Source organism: Trachypithecus francoisi, unplaced genomic scaffold (genome assembly GCF_009764315.1).
Source record: "Trachypithecus francoisi isolate TF-2019V2 unplaced genomic scaffold, Tfra_2.0 Lachesis_group8, whole genome shotgun sequence".
Taxonomy (NCBI): domain Eukaryota; kingdom Metazoa; phylum Chordata; class Mammalia; order Primates; family Cercopithecidae; genus Trachypithecus; species Trachypithecus francoisi.
The window spans coordinates 13523692-13539901 of record NW_022681473.1 but is presented as its reverse complement, the minus strand read 5'-3'; the positions used below and the strand labels follow the sequence as shown (position 1 = coordinate 13539901).

General features: G+C 41.0%; 1 protein-coding gene across 2 annotated transcripts; it reads left to right on the top strand.

Annotated features, from left to right (window-relative positions):
• The first annotated feature begins 1649 nt into the window (after positions 1-1649).
• Positions 1650-14167, top strand: LOC117081524 (membrane-spanning 4-domains subfamily A member 6A-like). Of its 2 annotated transcripts, XM_033207590.1 has the most exons (7): positions 1650-1781; positions 2063-2355; positions 3740-3900; positions 5733-5867; positions 8193-8244; positions 10717-10928; positions 13094-13198. In XM_033207590.1, exons 2-7 carry the CDS (start codon positions 2286-2288, stop codon positions 13196-13198), a joined length of 735 nt encoding a protein of 244 aa, XP_033063481.1. In that variant the 5' UTR covers positions 1650-1781; positions 2063-2285. The 2 variants fall into 2 exon arrangements, 1 of the variants encoding a protein (XP_033063481.1); XR_004436186.1 differs by lacking the exons at positions 1650-1781; positions 2063-2355; positions 3740-3900; positions 5733-5867; positions 8193-8244 and adding exons at positions 8261-9696; positions 13984-14167 and having other exon boundaries at positions 10722-10928; positions 13094-13194.
• Positions 14168-16210: the final 2043 nt, after the last annotated feature.

Genomic DNA, 16210 nt, shown 5'->3' with positions numbered 1-16210 from the left:
TCCAAACAGCACAAGACCAAGGACCTTGGTGTTCCTGTATCACTCTCATATGAGTATCCAAAGTAGACATAGAATGAATATGGAACAGAAAGTAGGATGGTGGTTACCAGGGACTAGGAACGGGAAGGAGAGGGGTAGTTGTTCAGTGGGTATAGAATTTCAGTTTTGCAAGATGAAAAAGTTCTAGAGATTTATTTCACAGCAACGTGAACATAATACTACTGATCTGTACACTAAAAAGTGGTTAAGATAATGAATTCTACGTGTTTTATACAACAATTTAAAATTTTAAAAATAAAAATTAAAAATTGATTTCAAGAGAATATTGCTTTGTTTCCTGCACACCTGCCTTTACACAGAAGACACAAAACCCTTTTGCTCCTAGGTCAGTGGTTCTCAACACGGATGTGAGGAGATTTTGTTCTCCCTCCATCAAGAGACATGTGACAATATCTGATGATGTTTCTTGTTGTTACATATAGGGTGGGGTTGTGCTGGCCTAGGCCAGGGAGTCTGCTAAGCATACTACAGCACCCAGGAGAGTCGCCTACCACAAAGAATTACCCTGTCCAAGACGGCATTAGTAGCTTATTTGAGAAACCTGTCCTAGATTATTAATCAGAATGTGTTATTGATATATAATATTATTAATCCGAATGTGTTATTGATATATAACTTCTCCCTTCTAGTTAGGTTGGTAGAGCTCAGACTCTGGAAAAAACTGGGAATGTAAAAGGCTGAATGAGTGTAAGCTGAAAGACAAGAGAGAGGAGTCTTGTTTGGAACTTACTGAAGCCAAAATGGAAAAAAAGGAAGGTTGGGGGAGGAAAGACAAACAGACCACTTTTAGGTCAAGTTCTGTAGGGTTCTGTACTAAGCACCTTACACCTGTTGTTTCACATAATCCTTAAAACTCAGAAATCATTTTAAATTAAATAGCACAGACTGGAGAGGGAGTCTTTGCTTGGGTAGGCAACTTTAACTGGTTTATTAGCACATTCCCCAGAAGGGAAAGGGGGTGTGATTGCTCCTGAAGAGAGACCAAAGCGCCTTTTTAATCAAAGCTCAGGAGGAGAGCTGCATTCCAGTGTTTCACAGATGCTGTGAGGGTGGCAAAGATGCAAGGCACCCACCGGAAACACAGCCAGCACTCTGTGAAAGGGAAGGGGCACCAGGAGCGCGGGTGAGTGAGGTTGGAGGTGATTCTGCCCCTCTCCCCAGGCTTTCTGGGTGAGTCCATTCCCCCTCTCAGACTCATTGTTAGAACTCAAGACAAGCCAACTACATTTCATAACGTCTGTGTCATTCTGATGCTGAGAACGAATCCAGCCTTCTGAATGGTGTTTCTTAACTCCTTTCTTCAACAGAAGAGTTAATGTGTGGAATTAAGTGCAGAACCCATGGCCCTCTGAGGTGGCGGTGATGGTTCAGGTTGTGTTTCTGGGTTCATTCCGGCAGCTCCCCCAAGGAAAGGACGAAGGAAGCTTGCAGCTTGGGGCTTTGCCATCGCCCTGACTGGCTCTGGTTTCCTTGCCTGATACATTGAAGTCAGCTCCCAAAGAATGCCACCCAAGGGTTTGAAGGGGCACAGTGCCTCTGTCCTCACAAAACCAGGCCACATATGAGTTTGCTGAATTCATTTAGGTCCTGCTGAATCTTTCCCATTTGTTCCTTCTCCATTTCAATATTTCAATACTTCCCTAGAGGGGCCCAACCTTCCTGGAGAGCAAAGATCTGTTGTTAGAGGAAGAGAGCAGCCGGAGGAGGAAGAGGACTTCAGGGTAGGCAGCAGTTGGGCAATGAGTATTGAAAGGTTGCTTTCAGCCTGCCAAGACTTGGAGAATTAGAAAAGCAAAACAAAACAAGCAAATACACAAACTATATCCATAAAACAATTTTTATGTTCTATATTACTATTATTAGCTATATATTACTGAATGTTCCTTTAAAGCAGTATAGTCATTATTGCTATTATTATTGATATTATTATGGTTGGTTACATACAGTGGAATATTGTTATTTATATTATGATTACTAGCACTATTATTATTATTATTTACAGGTTATTGAAAGCCTCAAAGCAGCATACGCTCTTTATAATATTTTTGCTGATGTTTATGACAATTCTCCAGTGTTGGTATTGCTCCTCTATTGACAAGATTAGAAAACTGAAGCTCCAAGAACAGACTCGCCTAATAACAGGGAACTTGTACACCTCGAAGTGGCAGTTCACATAGAAGGCTCCGTGACTCCCGAACTCTCACAATTATGAGGTGGTCTTTTTCATGGTTTTTCTGAAGTTACTAGAAGTTTACAGAAAAGGAAGTGCAGGCACATTTCACAGATCTACAGTCTGTAAGTATCACATCCTGTATAGCTGTAAACGCTGGAATAAGGAAGGGCTGATGACTCTCAGAAGATGAAGGTAAGTAGAAACCGTTGATGGGACTGAGAACCCCGAGTTAAAACCTCTTGGTAGCTTCTGAGGACTCAGCTGAAACCAACGGCCACAGGTAAGTAATGCTGAAAGACTTTTCTCATCTCACCGTTCCCTTGCCGTGACCTCATGAGAGGAGTAATATGACTTGAAACTCCTTGACAGCCGTTAAGAGACACTAGAGCCTTTTGGAAACAGAGTGGGCAGATGGAAGGAGTATCTGTTTTTAACTCTGTTTCCGCTGTATTCTGATTGCATGAACTCAGTGAGTCGCTTACCTAAGGTTGTGTAATTAGTGGGAGCAGAGCTCTTGTCTCTTCAAATGTGTTTAGACCATTTGTAAACTGGGCAGCCTGTGGGTTGAGAATGGTGTAGTGAAAAGGGATCCAAACTGAGCTTAGCAACAAATACCACAGCCTCGTTGGTCTTAATGCTAAAAAGTGGGGAGGACTGAGGATGCAAGCCTATATGTTATGACTCCAAGACTTGTTCTCATACCACTGCATGCAGGAGAAGCAGCCTGAGTAAACTCAGACACAGGCTGGCATTGCCAGGTGGGAAAGTAGGAAGAGGTGGAATGATCTAGAGATTTAGGCAAAGGCTTCAGACTCCAGGAAAGCTGTGATCCAAGACTGGTTTTACAGTTTCCCAGCTGTGTGAACCAGGGTGAACAATAAGGGTAACTGCAAATATTTCTTCAGCATTAACTCTGGGCCACACACACGCGCAATATGTATATTATTTGCATTCATAACTTAAACTTTATTTTTCATTTTCTTATTTATTACATGTTTTTACTAACTAACATGCAGAGCTATTATAAGGATTAAAAGCACTGCAGGATAAAAACTAAGAACATGTCTAGTAAAATATGATAAACACATCTAAGACAAATGCTAATAGTATTATTAGACAAAAAATAAGTAAGCAGAGTTCAGTCTGAAAATTCATCAACTATATGGCAATACAGTTGTTGTCCATAGGACTAGGGGAAAGGGAGGTTGCCTTTGCATATTGCAAATTTTGTGTGACCCTTTGCCTCTGGATATTGGGGTCTCTCAAGATTCATGTTGCTGCCATCCCGTGATGTGTTTATTATCTATAATGGACTGTGTCAAGCACTGTGTAAAAATCCTCATGAAACCAAGGTTATGTGGTTTTCACTGTTCCATACTACCAGTTTCTTTCTCTAATGGACAGGCCAAGTCTGGACTAACTGGCAGAAACTGAGTTACAGTTTTTGCAGCCAGAACCTGGGAGCTCTGTACTTTTTAAGAGCTGAATCTATTTTTTCTTCCATAGTTGGCAACACCATCATGACATCACAACCTGTTCCCAATGAGACCATGATACTGCTCCCATCAAATGTCATCAGCTTCTCCCAAGCAGAGAAACCCAAACCCACCAACCAGGGGCAGGATAGCCTGAAGAAATGTCTACAGGCAGAAGTCAAAGTTATTGGGGTAAATCTAATTCAGAACATGTTGGAGAGGGATTGGGGGAAGTGCCAAGAGATGATGTCTGTCTTGGGACTGGACATCTGTCCTGAGTGTGGAGACCCTTAAGTTTTGCCAGAGGGATTTTAGGGTAGAAGCCACTTGGAGAAAACTGTCCCAGAACTTTTCCACAAGAGGTTGTCTTAGAAATATATTTTTCCTTATTCTGAATATGAGGAATTCATTTTCTATGTTGTCTTTGTATTTTTACAATACAGTGCTTCTCTATATATTTTTTTTACAAAAGTAATGGTGGTAAATAATTACATATTTTGTGTGTGTGTGTGTGTGTGTGTATGTATTTCACAATTGCATGCTTAGTAATCCACACTGACTCTTTGCAAAGAATTTTACCCTCACTGCAAATTAGAGGAAATATACACCTCCTTTCCCTCTTTTCTCCTTACCTTTTTGAGAATGGAAATGATATTCACCTTTTGTTTGCCTCTGCACTTATGTGATCTGAGGTGAGGCACTCCGTTGGACTGGATTTCAGGGCCTGGTGGGACTGGTTTCCTTGCCTCATGTACAATCACGTGGGTTTCTGTGAGGCTCACGTGGGTTTCTGTGAGGCTCACGTGACATAAGGTCTAGAAAACTTCTTAGTAAATGATATGAGAGCTGTGAATCTCTGAGGTGGACGTCCAGGAGGGAAACTACCTCCTAAGACAGAGCTTCAGTTAGACATGAGAGCATGCAGTATTTGGTTTCTGTCCCTGTTAGTTTGCTAAGGGTGATGGCCTCTCAATGATGAGAACATATGGACACGTAGAAGGGGACAATGCGCACTGGGGCTTTTCGGGGGTGGATGATGGGAAGAGGGAGAGGATCAGGAAAAATAACTAATGGTACTAGGCTTAATACCTGGGTGATGAAAGAATCTGTACAACAAACCCCCATGGCGCAAGTTTACTTATGTCACAAACCTGCACTTTTACCCTTGAACTTAAAATAAAAGTAAAAAATGAAAGAGCTTCCAGAACTTCAGCTTTTGGTTTATGAACTGCAGTTTCCAAGGAGGTGACCAGAGGGGCAAACTCCATGTCCAGTGGAGTCTGGGAGATGAGGGGAGGGACTTCTGCACCGTCAATCCTCCAGAGAAAGTGAGGGCTTCCAGATGCCCCCTGTTCTCAGAGAGGTAGAAAGAGAGTTACTAGTCATGGACTCAGAAGTCCTGAGAGATGGGAAAACAAATCCCAGCACTTGCTGTGAGCTGGAAGCAGGAGCCGTGAGCACACCAGGGCCTGAGAGGCAGAAATGCAGAAGCCTTCCTGAGCACCTGCCAGACACCTGAGACTGTGGCTTCTGTGGCAGAGCCGCACACCCTCCAGAGTGTCTTTTCTTGTTTCTCACTGCAGAGTTTCCACAGGGTTTGTATCCTCACTGGGATCTTGCACAAGGTGATAATGCTTTAGCGCCATGGGAGAGGCAAAAAAATCCTGTTTTGTTTGTTTGTTTTTCACACGGAGTCTCACTCTGTCACCCAGTCTGGAGTGCAATGCCACAATCTCAGCTCACTGCAACCTCCATCTCCTGGTTCAAGCGATTCTCCTGTCTCAGCCTCCAGAGTAGCTGAGATTATAGGTGCACACCGCCACGCCCGGCTGATTTTTGTATTTTTAGTAGAGATGGGGTTTCACTGTGTTGGCCAGGCTGGTCTCGAACTCCTGACCTCAGGTGATCCACCCACCTTGGCCTCCCAAAGTGCTGGGATTACAGGCATGAGCCACCGTGCCCAGCCTGGCCATGTCTTTACAAATGCTGGTTTTAATCCTCAATCTTCCTTTCTCTTCCCACAGATTATTCAGATCTTATGTGGTGTGAAGGTATTGAGCTTGGGAATCATTTTGGCATCTGCTTCCTTCTCTCCAAATTTTACCCAAGTGATTTCTATGCTGTTGAAGTCTGCTTACCCATTCATAGGACCCTTGTTGGTGAGTAGTTTCTGAGGAGGGAAGCATGGGGCGAAGAGGGGAGGGAGATGTCAATAGCTTAAACACTACACCTGCCACCTTGCTATGTTTGATCTGCTGGGAGCAAGGAGTCAATGGTGAAACTCTTGTGTGTGTAGTTCAGGGAGGATGGCAGGGGGTTCCTGATTTTAGATCAATTTCTCATCAGACTCAAATACGCATTTCTTTTGAAGATCATCTTATTTTTCACCTTATCATCTTGAGCTATGATGAAGTTGGTGACTTCTCTCTGGGTTTAGGCAAAACATTCATGAATTAGGATAAAGTTGGGAAGGAACTTTTTGTATTAAAAAACAAAGCATCAGTGGAAAACATCATACACTCACAGAGAAACCACACAGATAGATGCTTGTGGGACCATGGAGGAAGGGGAACTTACACCTCTGAGCATTTTGAAAATGCTTTTACTGCATTGACGGATTCCCAGGGAAGGCTGAGCAGATGTCTGTGTTCCAGTGGTGGGCTGGAAATCCCTCTGAAATAGCTGCAGCTCTGGGGTTTCAAAAGGACTTAGTAGTCCTTTTCTCAAAGAACTGCTTTCTCTTAGATTGAGGCTTTCTCATAATTAAGCTTCTCCTTAATAGATGTTTTTTCCTTCAACTGCCTGCACCTCAGTACCTGTTATTAGCTCTTGTTTTACATTTGTTTATTCGATGCATCAGGAAGTTCACCTGTTTATCTATCATATCCATTTGTCTTCTTTTATTAACAGAAGTTTCATTTGGATTTGGATCTCACCAGTTTTCCACAAATGATATTTTTCTATGTCAAGATCCATGCAAGGCTACTACATTACACTGCATTACATTTGGTCATGATGTCTCAGGCTCCTCTAGACTTTCTCAGATTTTCCTTTTGCTTGAGGACTTTGGTAGTTTGAAGTAGTACTGGCTGAGATTTTTACAGAATGTTCCTAAATTGGGGTTTGTCTGATATTTTTCTGATGTTCAGAAAATGGTGCTTTACCTCTGCTATCATCAGCCAAAAATACACCCAAGTCTAAACATCAGAAAAATATCAGCATGTTGTCACTGACACAATTTACCTTGATCATGGAGCTTACTGAAGCCAAAATGGGGAAAAAAGGAAGGTCGTGGGAGGAAAGACAGTCAACAGACCACTGTTGGTTTCTCCTCTGTAAAGGTTTCTCCTCTGTAAAGTTACTACTACTAACTACTAAAGTTACTATTGCTTTCTCCTCTGTAAAGTTACTACTTTTTTCCCTCCTCTTTCTATAACCTATTCTTTAAGAGCAAGTCACTAAGCACAGTCCACCTTTGAAGAGGCATCTAGTCCATATTTTATAGACTTGGCATTTGTCTATATAGACAAGTAACTAAATGCCTGGGTTACAGGAATCACAATATTACTTTGGTGTTTGTCCCCCTTTCTTCTGTTCCTTAATGGCTCTAAATCTGTAGATCATGAATACTCTAGAGGATGAAAAAAAATTTCTTTCATTTTGTAAACACAACCTTGAAAGTTTCTGCCATCCATTCTTGTCTTCCCTTCTGTTCTCCTTGACCATTTTACCTCAGCCTGGGGAGCCAGCAATGTAAGATCCATGTCTCTGACCTATATCTGTTAGCTTTTCCCATCTTTTATTTTCTTTTAAAGAAGACTAGTAACAACACTTTTCTGCTCTTCCAAAAAATTGAAGAGGAGGGAATGTTTCCAAACTCATTTTATAAGGCCAGCATTATCTTGATATCAAAGCCAGACAAAAACATTACAAGAAATCTGCAGGTTAATATCCCTAATGAACATTGATGCAAAAATCTTCAACAAGATCCTAGCAAACTGAATTCAACCACATATTAAAAGGATCATTCACCATGATCAAGTCAGATTTATTTCAGAAATACAAGCATGGTTCAACATATATAATCAAATGTGATGCATCACATCAATATAACGATGGACATAAACTACATGATTCTCTCCAATTCTTTTCTCTTTCCATACCATTGTTTTCATGTCCTTCTCTAAAGAACATCTTAAACCAAAATTTTCTCATTTCATTAAGAAAACGAATATTATTTCCTGGCTGTTAAGATACTCACTTTGTGTATTTGGATATATTTCTGCTATCTTTTGTTTTCTGTTGCTATCTGAAAACTATAGGGGCAAACAGGATAAATCTATGTCTTTAAATGGATATTACCTCATCGATCAACTTGTTCCCCAGGGTCTTTCCCATGAGAGTTTTCTATAAATATTGTGGTAGTAACATCGCAATTACTCTCTACATGGAAACTGACCTCATCATTTTCTCTTTTATCTTAGTTTGTCATCTCTGGCTTTCTATCAATTATCACAGAGAAAAGGTTAACTAACCAAGCTTTTGGTGAGTATAATAACTATAACCCACAACCCAATGGATCGAAATGAAACTTAGACAGAACTCGTTAAGGTCAGTCTTTCTACTTTGAAAAGTTGAAAACTCAGTTCCAGAGCAGTCAGTTGCTAGAGTTAGGAGCCAGGCCTGGAACCTCTGTATCCTTGTTCAGAGCACATTTCTCCAATTATTGCACCCTACATCAAAGTCTGCATTCAAGGAATTATAATATCCTTTTAGCCAGTATCCAAGAATCTATCACAGAAAAATTGTGCTTATTTATGATGCTCTTTTGGTGACAACTGGCCTTCAAATTTAGGTTTTCAATGGCAAGGGAGCTGACAGTGTTACAAAGAGGCCTATTTGTTGGGGTTCACTGTTTAAGCCCAAGTGTTACCACCCTTGAAAAAAATGAGTCAATATGCTGTTTATGTGCAGTACTATCTCTCATTGTTTCATCTATCTCACTAGAAAGATAATACTTTTATTTTGTTTGAGTATAAATTCTTGCACCCTAAAAGTTGTCCTTAGTCATTTGTATTGGCTAAGAAAAAAAAATGCTTTACCTGCCTTTATCCCTTATTCCAGCAAAAACTAGAGTTGGAACTGGCAGGGAGAGAAAAGCTGGATTATAACAAGAAGTGTTTCTTGTCTGTAAAGTTTCATTAAGTCTTCACTTAATCCTATATCCCTCAAAGGATTGATGTTGGAGATTATATGAGTGAATGTCCTATCATTTAATTGCACAGAAACTCAATTTGGAAGCTCTGGCTACAAAAATCTCCCAAAGCCAACGAGGAAGTCAGAGAGAACGCCCAGAAAAATGCCAGTTCTTTCTTTCCCTCATTGGTATTTAATTATTATTTGGAACCCGCAGTTACAATCCAGACCACTAGATCTGTGCTGTGCAATATAACTGTCTATGATGGAAATGAAATGTAACTTTCTATGATGATGGAAATGCACTACAGCTGTACTGTACAACGTGGCAGTCACATGTGGCTATCGATGATGTGAAATATGGATAGTGCAACTGAATTTTAAATTTTAATTAATTTTACTTCAAATATAGGTTGCCCATGTGGCTACTGGCAACCATACTGAGTAGCCTCGTACCAGAGTAATGTTTTCAAACTTTTAGGGGGAAATATATGGGCCTCTTACTACAGAGAACAATCCCACAATGAACACGCAGGAAGCTCAAGGATGCAGGATGTAGTCTTGGGGTGGGCTCACACTCACCAGAAACATCGAGGCTTTAGTGAGTTCTACTCTTGTCACACATTGTACCAGCCCTTTTTGAGACTGAAGAGGAGTGCCATCTCAAGACAAATCTAGCTTATTCTAAGAAATATCTACTCTAGGCATCAAGACTACTACTGGCTACCAGGAGGCCCAGGAGTATAGAGTCAGTCATTATGTTGGGAAATTGGGGTCCCAGAGCATCAACTGGTGAGTTCCTAAAAGAAGTGCCTATATGGGATTAAATAACTCTCTACTGTACGGCTGTGGGGTGTGCCCTGGAGCCTGCCTACCTATAACTATAGCTTTCAGAATGCTCTTAGCTCAATTCTCTTTTCTGTGTGAGTTGGAGTCAAGGAAGTCACTTCTGACGTCAGTTTATTTACTCCCTTTGTTTCATAAACGTAGAAATGAGAACCAGAGTGGGAACTAAAACCAAGAAACTGAGTACCCAAGGGAACAAGCTGGGTCAGGTCTATACTGTGACCTCAATTTTCTGACATGCAATCTAGACCTTTTTCCTGTACTTCCCACTGCCTCCCACACATTACACCATCCTTGGGCCTGCACCTAGACCTCTGCCCACAGCCACCCCATACTGCACTCAATGTGGCCAATCATATGCCTGCCCAGGTTCCAGGGTCTGCCTGAGACTCAGAACCATCCCCTCACTCATCTTTAAGAGGTGTGCTTTTGAGAGAGGCAATGGGCACTCAAGAGTGAGCTATTAGGTTGGTGCAAATATAATTGCAGTTTTGCCATTGAAAGTAGTGGTGAAAACCGAAATTACTTTTGCACCATGCTAATACACCATCTACCTTTTCTGTATGGTTGATGCTCGCATGAGGGATTTCTGAGTTGGCCAAGAGAGAAACTGCATCTGGTACATTGTCATCTTTGCTTTTGGTCACACTCATAGTAATTTTCCAGGCAAGCCTAGTGGAGGCCCTGCTATCTGTGCCAGGGAAAGAGTTTAGGAGAGTAACATTCTCTACCACACCACTGAGGTCCTGTTTAAGGGGAACCAGTTCATATATTCATTCATTCAGCCAAGTTTTACGTTGCAGATTCTGAGATTTTTGCTGGACAATGGAGAGGCATACAGCAAAAAATGATCCTTCCCAGCCTTCCTGAGGGAGACACATAAGGAAATAACTTGCAATGTAATGGCAAAAAGGGGTAAGAGAAATTCGCAGCTCATTGGGAATGATCTTTACCCAGCATGTCTCTTTCAGGTGCATAGCAGCCTGGCTGGAAGCATTCTGAGTGCTCTGTCTGCCCTGGTGGGTTTCATTCTCCTGTCTGTCAACCTGGCTGCATTAAATCCTGCCTCACTGCAGTGTGAGTTGGACAAAAGGAATATACCAACCAGACTTCTTTCTTATGATGACTATAATTCGCCTTACACCACGGACTGCTATAAAGCCAAAGCCAGTCTGGCTGTAAGCATTTTTTAGATGGGGTGTTCTAATTTTATGAGGTTTCTGAAAGTCTTGATTTCTTATTATTCCTTCCTTTGAAAATCTCTCTGTTGATTCTGGTTTGGGCATATGGAGGAAGGCCAAGGTTATGTAAATCAAAGGGGGACTGTATGGATGAGATTAAGGGGATTACATACTAATAGAGTGGAATTGAAAATGTCAAATAAGGTTGATGATGAAAAACTAAAACTTATTGTTTGTAGAATTTCTTAAACTAATCTAATTTTGGAGGCATAAATTACAAGTTTGTCAAACTGAGAATGTTGGTACATAGAGTGGTGAATTCAGATTGGCAAACAGAGCAGAAAGACCCGGGTGATCAGAAAATGCCAACAAGGAAACGTGGTATGTGTGTGCGGTAGGGGGTCAGTTTGGTCTAAAAAGACATCAGACTAAAAACAAAGAAACAGAATAGGAAATAGGGAGGTTAGATGGTAAGGGCTTCTCCTTCTAATGATTACAATAATGAATAACAGTGATCAGGTGAGACGGTAACATTATTATTGCTTTTTGTTATAGCTGAAAGAAGTGTGATACATTAAATCAGGAGATAAGAAATACAGGGAGTCAAGGGGTCAGGAGATGCAGACCATCCTGGCTAACACGGTGAAACCCCGTCTCTACTAAAAATACAAAAAATTAGCAGGGCGAAGTGGCGGGCACCTGTGGTCCCAGCTACTCGGGAGGCTGAGGCAGGAGAATGGCGTGAACTCGGGAGGCGGAGCTTGCAGTGAGCCGAGATCGCGCCACCACACTCCTGCCTGGGCGACAGAGCGAGACTCCATTTCAAAAAAAAAAAAAAAAGAAATACAGGGAGATGGAGAATGTAACTGATAATTATTGCAGGAAAATTCTCTGTTTGGAAGAAGAAAAATAATTAAGTTTGGCTAACAGAAATAGTATGTCTGAAGTTGAAAGATTAAGGGGTATGTGCATGGTCAGCAACATACTGAGAGGAAAACAGGCAACATAAAAGTAAAAAAGTTGCAGAATATTTATTGTCCTGCAATCATAAAAATGAGATCAGCCAAGAATTCAGCTGGAAGATGGACGCATAGAAAGGTCTGGTCAAAGTCATGCTTGTACAGCACCCATTATAAAGTAGGCCTTCCTCCCAAGGTAATGGTATAATGAGGAAAAAGCGCATGCAAATGAGGCTGACAGTAATCGGCACAAATTAACACCGGGCACAGCCAATTCCACCTTGGGAAAAATTCTGGAGAGAAATTTGAGAGAAATTTGGTAGTGATAAAGATGATGGGATGATTTTACATTGGAAATAAGAGAGCTTCTGTTGAGCTTGCTTGCTGGAACTATTTCTAAGGTAATGGACACAAGGTGTACCTTCTCTTTAACTGTGTGTAAATACCACAAAACAAAAGTTCATGTGATCAAATTATCTCCCTTTATTATCAGATGGCCAGTTCTACACAAAGAATGTCTCAGGACAGAAATGGTAGAACCCATCCTTGTGAGCTGATGTTGGTGATTAGCAACTCTGACAGTTTACTACCTTCACGGTTTCCAAGTCTTAAAGCCACCAAATAAATAAATAAACAACAATAAAAATAAAAAACATCCAAACGGGTTCAGAGACATAGACAGGGATGTCAATACTGAATTTTACAAAGGGCTTACACAGTCAAAACCTCCTTGATCCTCACAAATCTCTGAGAAATAAATGTTAGTATGCATGTCTGATACATGAGAAAACAGGAGCCAGAGAAAGAGAGAGACTTGCCCAGGCTTACACAGCTACTCAGCAGTAAAGGTGAGACTAGAACGGAGCTGCTGATTCTCAGTCCTGGTAGTTATCACACCACTCTGCTCTCTTACTGAGTGAATAATGTCATCAGAACTATCTACATCTCAAAGAAGTAAGAAACAAGAGGATGAAGTGGATTAGTTGATTTAGTTACTACTCATCTTCCCTTCTCAAGAAAATGAATGAGTGAAGGAGTTGAATTAAGACATTTGTGAGGAGGAGCAGTTTTGTTTTCCTGATGGTGTCGTTACTTCATTCTCTAACGGTTGAGGTGGTCTTCTTCTCTGTGGTCACCTCTCAACTAGGCATGAAAGCTTTGGCTGACCCAAGCGCCACCAATATTTTATTTCTTGACTTTCAGGGAACTCTGTCTCTGATGCTGATTTGCACTCTGCTGGAATTCTGCCTAGCTGTGCTCATTGCGGTGCTGCGGTGGAAACAGACTCTGTCTGACTTCCCTGGGTGAGTGCGCTGGCCAGCCTCGTTTAGTCTTGCCTAGTGTATCTTATCTCTGCACTGTGTTGAGTAGGTCACCAAGAGTGGCCGAAGGAACAATCAGTCAGTCATGAGATACACATGGGAGGTCGTTTAAATGGTGATGGAAGACAGAGAAGAAAAGCAGATGGCAATTGAGTAGCTGACAAGCTGAGAGTTCACTGGATATGAAAATAGTTAATCATGAGAAATCAACTGGTTCAATCTTCCCATTTTGTCAATGAAGGGAATGAGACTCTGGGAAGTTAAATGACTTGCCTGGCATTATGCTATGAGTTTGTGCCTGTGCTGAGGACACTAGAACCGGGCTTGCCTCCCTTCTAAGCAGAAACAGTTTCTGCCACAACCACTGATCTCTCTAATAGTATTGACTTGGTAAAGGGCCTTTACACATGTGACTGGATCCAGTGAATGTCTTATGCTCTGCTTTTCCTCCTGGTGATTTTAAAATTCTTTTTCCTTTTAAAAGACGTATTAAAAATGTACTGTTGAATCAAATTCCAAGGGATACCACCCCTACGGACTTACAGCTTTTTTTAACTGAATTTGAAAGCCTTGATTTATCCAGAATTTTATTACAGAGAATAGAATGAATACTAGACTGATAAATTGCAATTATTTGAAGAACCTAGTGATCTATTCTACTTATCTTGGATTAGCTAAGAATTCTATGTATACAGTTGGAAAAATGGCATATATACATCTATCTTGAACCTGAGTAAAGCCTGAAGACCTAACATACTTTGTTTCTTCTAGAGTGTGCTTTTCCTGCCTCACAGTTACTCCTGTCCCCAAAGATGACTCATGATGCTGGATATGAAGAGCTATTGACTTCTTGGGAAAAAAAGGGAGAAATATTAATTGGAAAGTTGATTTTTATGATAATATGGAAAACCTAACCATTATAAAAAAGTGAACTTGAGTTTCCTAAATGTAAGCATTTAAAGTAATGAATATTTGTTTTTTCTTTTTTTTTTTTTTTGAGACGGAGTCTCACTCTGTCGCCCAGGCTAGAGTGCAGTGGCCGGATCTCAGCTCACTGCAAGCTCCGCCTCCCGGGTTCACGCCATTCTCCTGCCTCAGCCTCCCGAGTAACTGGGACTACAGGCGCCCGCCACCTCGTCCAGCTAATTTTTTGTATTTTTTAGTAGAGACGGGGTTTCATCATGTTAGCCAGGATGGTCTCGATCTCCTGACCTCGTGATCTGCCCGTCTCGGCCTCCCAAAGTGCTGGAATTACAGGCTTGAGCCACCGTGCCCGGCCATGAATATTTGTTTTAAAAAAAGCATTTCACTGTCATTTATGATATGTGTTCATTGGGGATCTCTTGGTTTGCCTGATACTGACTTCAGCAAAAGCACGGGGCTGTAAATTACCATTTACTAGACTAGCCAAATAGTCTTAGACATGTCCCAGAAAACTAGACAGAATGATGACTCAATGGATCATGGTGAAGCAAAGGATACAGCTTTTTCTTATACCCCTCAATTGTCAACAGGAGTTCACTAATCTGCTCTGGTGCGCAGACTCTTTTGTCACAGGTGCTACTGATTTATCCCATGTATTTTACTCATTAGTGCATAAAGGCAAACCCCATAATGAAGTCTCAGGGTGTATGAAGGTAGCTGGCTTCAAAATAAAATCTTTGAGTGCATATTTTATTTTAATACTTATTTTGTTGTTTTTTCCTTTAAACACGGAATAAATCAACAATGACAGACATAAACCCAAATTTTAACTCAATGTTCTCCTCACCAATATTCAAACAAAACTAGTGAGTGAACAAATGCTAACCAGGAATACTTATCTGTTATGAAGAGACAACCAGTTCATACTTATTTCCTTATTTCAAAATAAGAAAGACTAATTGTTTGAGTATAAATGTTAAGCCTCACCTTGCTCATGCACGCACACACACACGTGTAAAAAAGTATTTCAGTTTTACATGAGCTCCATTTCTTTGAAAGATGTTGTCATATTTCCCTTGCTCTGACCCTCTGTAGCAGGGGTCATACTTCATGCTCACTATATCAGATATCCTGATACTCAGAGAGTTTCTCTGCTCTTTTTTTCCAGTCTCAAATGGAACTGTCAGTTTCTTTGATTTTAGCTTTATCTTTAAATTCTGTTTCATTATGTCTTCTCCCTGTCCTTTGCACCCCCTACTGACACACACCATTTCTTTCATTTATTTGCCTATTGTGGACATTCAAATTTTATTGATACTTATTGGATACCAGACACTATGCTTGATGCCAGGGCTACCAAAGTGAATAAGATACATGATTTGGCTTCAAGATATTTATAGGCAAATAAGGAAAACAGAGATGACAATGAAATTAAGGATATATACAGGACACTAACTGTTATATAAGCACAGAATGAAGAATATCATCTTCTGCCTAAAAGAATGTAAACAGGTGTGTGTGAGAGAGAGAAAGAGAGAGGGAGAGAAAGATAGAAAAGACAGAATGTCCTTCCTTTGAAAATCCACCTCCCCACTATTAATCACATGGTGCCATCTTCAGCCAAGGAGAGGACCACTGAAGCACTGTCATTTGTCTGGGATAATACCAGAGGTTCATTGTCTCATGCCAAGAAAATTGAAGACATGGACACACAAGGAGTGAGTTAAGAGCAGAAGTTTAATGGCTAAAAGAAAGAAGAGAGCTTCCTCTTGCAGAGGAAGGGGTCCTGAATGGGTTTCTGGGTTTGGGGCAAGATGAGGTTGGTTTTACAGATGAGTTTGAGGAAGTTGTGTCTGATTTACATCAGACAAAGTAGATTGGTTGGACCAGGTGTGCCATTTACATAGCATGGGAAGTGCTGGCCATCCCACCCTAATATTTTATTATGCAGATGGGGTCTCCACCTGGCCAGCATCATATTGCCTGCTTTTTTGTTGCACACATGGTAACAAAGAAAAGGAAAGAGGGAACCTCCATGTTTAATATACCTGGCTTCCAAGTATCCCCTTTCTAT